This window comes from Triticum urartu, chromosome 2, assembly GCF_003073215.2.
Source record: "Triticum urartu cultivar G1812 chromosome 2, Tu2.1, whole genome shotgun sequence".
NCBI lineage: Eukaryota > Viridiplantae > Streptophyta > Magnoliopsida > Poales > Poaceae > Triticum > Triticum urartu.
This window is the reverse complement of record NC_053023.1, coordinates 23,313,607-23,318,796: the sequence shown is the minus strand read 5'-3', so window position 1 is coordinate 23,318,796 and position 5,190 is coordinate 23,313,607. Positions and strand designations below refer to the sequence as shown.

Here is a 5,190-nt window from a genome sequence, read left to right as displayed (position 1 = left end):
AGAGAGCTAGACTGGACTGGCTAGTACACGGAGAGAAGAACACTTACTTTTTTCATTTACGAGCCAGCCAGAGGAGACGTAAAAACCAGATTAAAGCTCTGCTACGCCCGGATGGAGAGATGACAGAAGATACCATCCAGATGGAAGCCCTGACAAACACTTTTTATAAAGATCTCTATACGTCTGAAGGGGTCCAAAACATGCAGCAGGTGCTCGATACAGTTCCATGCAAGGTCACTCCGGAGATGAACGACATGTTAAACGCACCATACACACAGGCAGAGGTCAAAACGACACTGTTCCAAATGTTCCCGACAAAAGCACCTGGCCCGGATGGTTTTCCAGCGCATTTCTTCCAGCGGCACTGGGAGGTATGTGGCGATGAAGTGACACAAGTGGTCCTTAAAATAGTGGAGGGGAAGGAGTCAGCTGAATGCATCAATGAGACCATATTGGTTCTGATTCCGAAGGTAAAGAATCCAACTATGCTGACCCAATTCCGCCCTATTAGCTTATGCAATGTTTTATATAAAATTGCTTCGAAGGTAATATCTAACCGTCTGAAGGTAGTGTTACCTGACATAATATCAGAAGAGCAGTCTGCTTTTGTGCCAGGGAGATTAATAACGGATAATATCATCACGGCTTATGAGTGTTTGCATTTCATGAAGAGGAATAAGGCAAAGAAACATCAATCATGTGCTCTGAAGCTAGACATGATGAAGGCCTATGACAGGGTTGAATGGTCCTACCTGCAAGCTATAATGCTCAAGCTAGGCTTTACGGACAGATGGGTACAAATAGTCATGAGTCTTGTCTCTTCGGTGAAATTTTCCGTAATGTTCAATGGCAAGAGACTGGAGGAATTCAACCCTACCAGAGGTATAAGACAAGGGGACCCGATCTCTCCATACTTGTTTTTGTTGGCAGCAGAGGGCCTTTCGTGCCTCCTAAAATCTAGAAGTGAGTCATCCAATTTGCAAGGTTTACAAGTGGCACCCTCGGCGCCTCCGGTGAACCATCTTTTATTTGCTGATGACAGCATGCTGTTTTTCAAGGCAAATGGTATGGGAGCAACCGAGGTGAACCTCGTCTTGGACATCTATTGTCAAGCTACAGGTCAGAGGATAAATCACTCCAAATCATCTATTTTTTTCAGTAAGGGAGTTCCCGATGGGACAAGACAGGAGATCAAAATGTTGCTACACGTTCCAAATGAGACTCTCAATGAAAAATACTTGGGTATGCCATCTGATATTGGTTCTTCAAAGAACGGGTCATTCAAATATTTGAAGGATCGATTATGGAGTAAAATTCAGGGTTGGATTGAAAATATCATGTCAGCGGCCGGTAAGGAGGTGTTGGTGAAAGCGGTTGCTCAGGCTGTGCATGTATATTCTATGTCATGCTTTAAGCTTCCGAGGGGCCTTTGTGAACACCTCAACATGCTTATCAGGAAGTTTTGGTGGGGTTCCAAACAGGGACAGCGGAAACCACATTGGGTGTCTTGGAAAACAATGACGCAACCAAAGAGCATGGGGGGTCTCGGCTTTAAAGACTTTGAGCTTTTTAACATGGCTATGCTTGCGAGGCAAGCCTGGAGACTACTACAAAACCCGGAATCGCTCAGTGCCAGAATTCTGAAGTGCATCTACTACCCAGACACAACAATACTTGAGGCGGTCCTAGGAAATCACCCGAGTCAAATTTGGAGGGCAATGATAGAAGGAAGAGACACGTTAAAACTGGGTCTGATTAAGAGGATTGGCAATGGAGGTGACACGAGGATCTGGGAAGATCAATGGCTGCCACGGGGCGAGATGATGCGCCCCTATGGATGTATATCACAGAATCCGCCCACCCTTGTTTTAGAGTTGATTGACTCAACGTCAGCCAAGTGGAACACACAAAAAGTTAATGAGTTCTTCATGCCTATGGATGCGAATATCATACTACAAATCCCTATATGCACAAGAAACATCCCCGATTTCTGGAGCTGGTTTTTCGACAAGAAAGGAAACTTTACAGTTCGTTCAACATATAACATGCTTGTGGCAATCCGGCAGAGAAGGGAAGCCTGGCTCGAGGGGTCTGCCGGCCCGTCTAATTCGGCCAAAGAGGAGAAGGAGTGGAAGTTGCTGTGGAAGACGGCGGTCCCCGGAAAAGTCAGAATGTTCCTTTGGCGTTTATCACAGCACTCAATACCCACAAATGATGTAAGAGCACACAGGCACATGTCGGACTCCAGTGCATGCGGAATATGCGGGGCGCCAGATTCATGGAAGCATTCTCTAGTCGATTGCACCATGTCAAGGTGTACGTGGGCACTAGTTGATGAAGAACTCGGACAGCAAATAGCAGCCACCTCTGAACCCAATGCGAAACAATGGTTATTCACACACATGCAGTCATTATCTCATCCGCTGTTCGTAAAACTTGCGGTCACGCTATGGGCAATCTGGGCGGCTAGGAGAAAGGCCATCCATGAGGGTATTTTCCAAAGCCCCCATGCTATACACTCTTTTGTGGTCCGTTTTATTCAGGAGCTGGTGATGATTCGGGAAGAAGGAGGAAGAGAGGTTTGGGCCAACCCAGCAGCTCGCGCTACTACAGCAAGAAGGCCAAAAGCACCACCACATGGCCACTGCAAGATACACGTCGATGCCGGGGTGCGACCGGGCCGAAGAGGAGTGGCAGTAGCAGTCTGCCGGGATAGCGACGGGAACTACTTGGGGAGCTCAGCCCTATCAATCCACGGTCTCCACGACCCTGCTACTTTGGAGGTCATCGCATGTAGAGAGGCTCTCGCTCTTGCTTCGGACCTGAACGTCCATCAATTTGTCATTTCCTCTGATTCTAAACAAGCCATCGGCGACATCAATGGGGGAGCTATGGGAGACTACGGGGCCATTATCAAGGAGATAAAGCTTCAAGCTTCAACTTTTACTTGTTCTTTCATTTACGAAAGTCGTGATGTCAATTTTGAAGCACATAGTTTAGCCAAATATGTACTTAATCTCGGTCAGGGGCGCCATGTGTGGTTTGGCCAACCCCATGATCCGAACCGTATCCCACTCCATGTGGCTTTTGATGAATAAAGTTTGGCTAAACCCTCAAAAAAAAAAAGCTAGCTTGCTCCTATACACGGTGCGAATCTCCGTCTTCACTGTCTACCGATCTGACCCTGCAGCTCGCCGTTGCCATCTCCCGGCAGATTAACCCCCTCGTCTCGCCTGCTGCCGGTTAGTGTTCTTCCTTATGACCTTGCTTGCCAACCAAAACTCCGAATCTTTGTCGAGTTTCAGTCCATTAATTCTGCGTGTGTGTCGTTCGTGGACTCGGATCTAATTAACCTACTTTAATTAGGAGCGGCGGCATCGTGGTGATCTGCAAGTATTGCAAGCAGCCTGCTGTTCTTCTGTCCAACTTTCACTGAAGAAATTCGTCAGTTTGGCCGAAGCTCCTGCTCTTTGTAGACATACTTTGCCCCCATCGAATCCTGTAGTGCTGCCAAAGCTGGACACTGGACATATTTGTGCTCTCTAATCTTCAGAGTTTTTCAAAGGCTGAGTAGTGAGTACTGACAAAGACGACAGTGGGCAGCATGCCGGAGCTGCCTCAGGACATCTTGTTGGGTATCTTTGCCACCCTTGAGATCCCTGACCTTGTGCGTACCGGCTCTGTCTGCTCCTCTTGGCGCCCCGCGTATATCAGCCTCCGAAGCCTTGCGCAGTACAAATGCCCCCAGACGCCATGCCTCCTCTACACTACCGAATCCGCTGGTGAGAGCGTTGCGTGCCTCTACAGCCTCACAGAGAAGAGGTCCTACAAATTGACCCTCCCGGAGCCACCTATCCGCACTAGGTGTCTGATCGGGTCATCACATGGTTGGCTGGTGACTGTTGATGACAGATCTGAGATGCACCTTGTCAATCCCATCACATGTGAACAGATTGCTCTTCCGTCGGTGATCACCATCGAGCAGGTGAAGCCCATCTTTGATGAGCACGGTGCTGTCCATAAGTATGAGTACTCATGGCATACTGGGACAGATGCCGGTCCTTACTCTCCGTCTATCTTTGCTATTGACAAGCTGCGCCACAAACTTCACTATAAGGCGTTTGTGTTCCCTGATACATCCACGGGAAGCTACATCGTCGTGCTCATCCATAATCCAAAGTGTCAGCTCTCTTTTGCAAGAGTAGGTGATGATAACTGGACTTGGCTGCCACCTCATGAACGATATAGCGACTGCACTTACAAGGATGGTCTGTTGTATGCGGTGACTACAACCGGAGAACTTCATGCTTTCGATTTCAGTGGGCCTGTCATCACAATGGAGATGATTATAAGAATGGACTCCATATATGGCATTGGCTACACGTACATTGTTCAAGCTCCATCGGGTGATCTGCTTCTTATTTGGAGAATCATTGACCAGTATAATTTTGATCCTGATCCTGGATCATCTGTATTTTGGAACACTACGGGATATATAATGTATGGATTTGATCCTTTGGGAAATAAACTTAAGAGCATAAACAGCTTGCCTGACCATGTGCTGTTTCTTGGACATAATCAATCTCCTTGTCTCACTGCCAAAGAATATCCCACTCTCAGGGCAAATCATGCCTACTTTACAGACGATAATGTGATGCGGACAATGGGATTGAAGAACAGCGACCCTGATATGGGAACAATGAACTTGGATAATTTCTACTCCATGGAGGAACTTTTGTCTCCTCAGCTTTGGTCAAGCTGGCCAGCTCCCATGTGGATTACATCTGATCTTAGAGAGATGAACTTGGCTTCAGGAAGGGATTGAAGAAAAAGGATCCATGGTGTGGCTTACTGTTGTTGGTGCAAGAGTCATCCACAAAATAATCAAGAGACCACCTGGACTGTGTGTGTCAGGGCGTACTCATCGCTTGATCCTGGTCCTTACAGGCTAGATTTGCCCTAGTTGGCTCTGAATAAATAGTTTTGAGGTCTATCTGTTTACCTATGTTATAAGTGGTATCGATACTTCAGTAGTTTATATGATCTTGTTCTTATCATTTTTCTGTGGTATTTCTTCTGTGTTGCTCATGTCGATATCTTATTGTGGTGTGTTGGTATATTCATTGATTCTTCATTGTTTCTGAATGATTTGATGCGTTTGTAATCAGTATACTGTAGTGTAATGTTCGG

General features: G+C 46.7%; 1 protein-coding gene across 1 annotated transcript; it reads left to right on the top strand.

Annotated features, from left to right (window-relative positions):
* The first annotated feature begins 200 nt into the window (after positions 1–200).
* On the top strand, positions 201–4,825 carry LOC125534813 (F-box protein At5g25290-like). Its single transcript, XM_048697904.1, has 4 exons — positions 201–470; positions 546–794; positions 1,059–1,119; positions 3,579–4,825. Exons 1-4 carry the CDS (start codon positions 201–203, stop codon positions 4,823–4,825), a joined length of 1,827 nt encoding a protein of 608 aa, XP_048553861.1.
* The last annotated feature ends 365 nt before the right edge of the window (positions 4,826–5,190 follow it).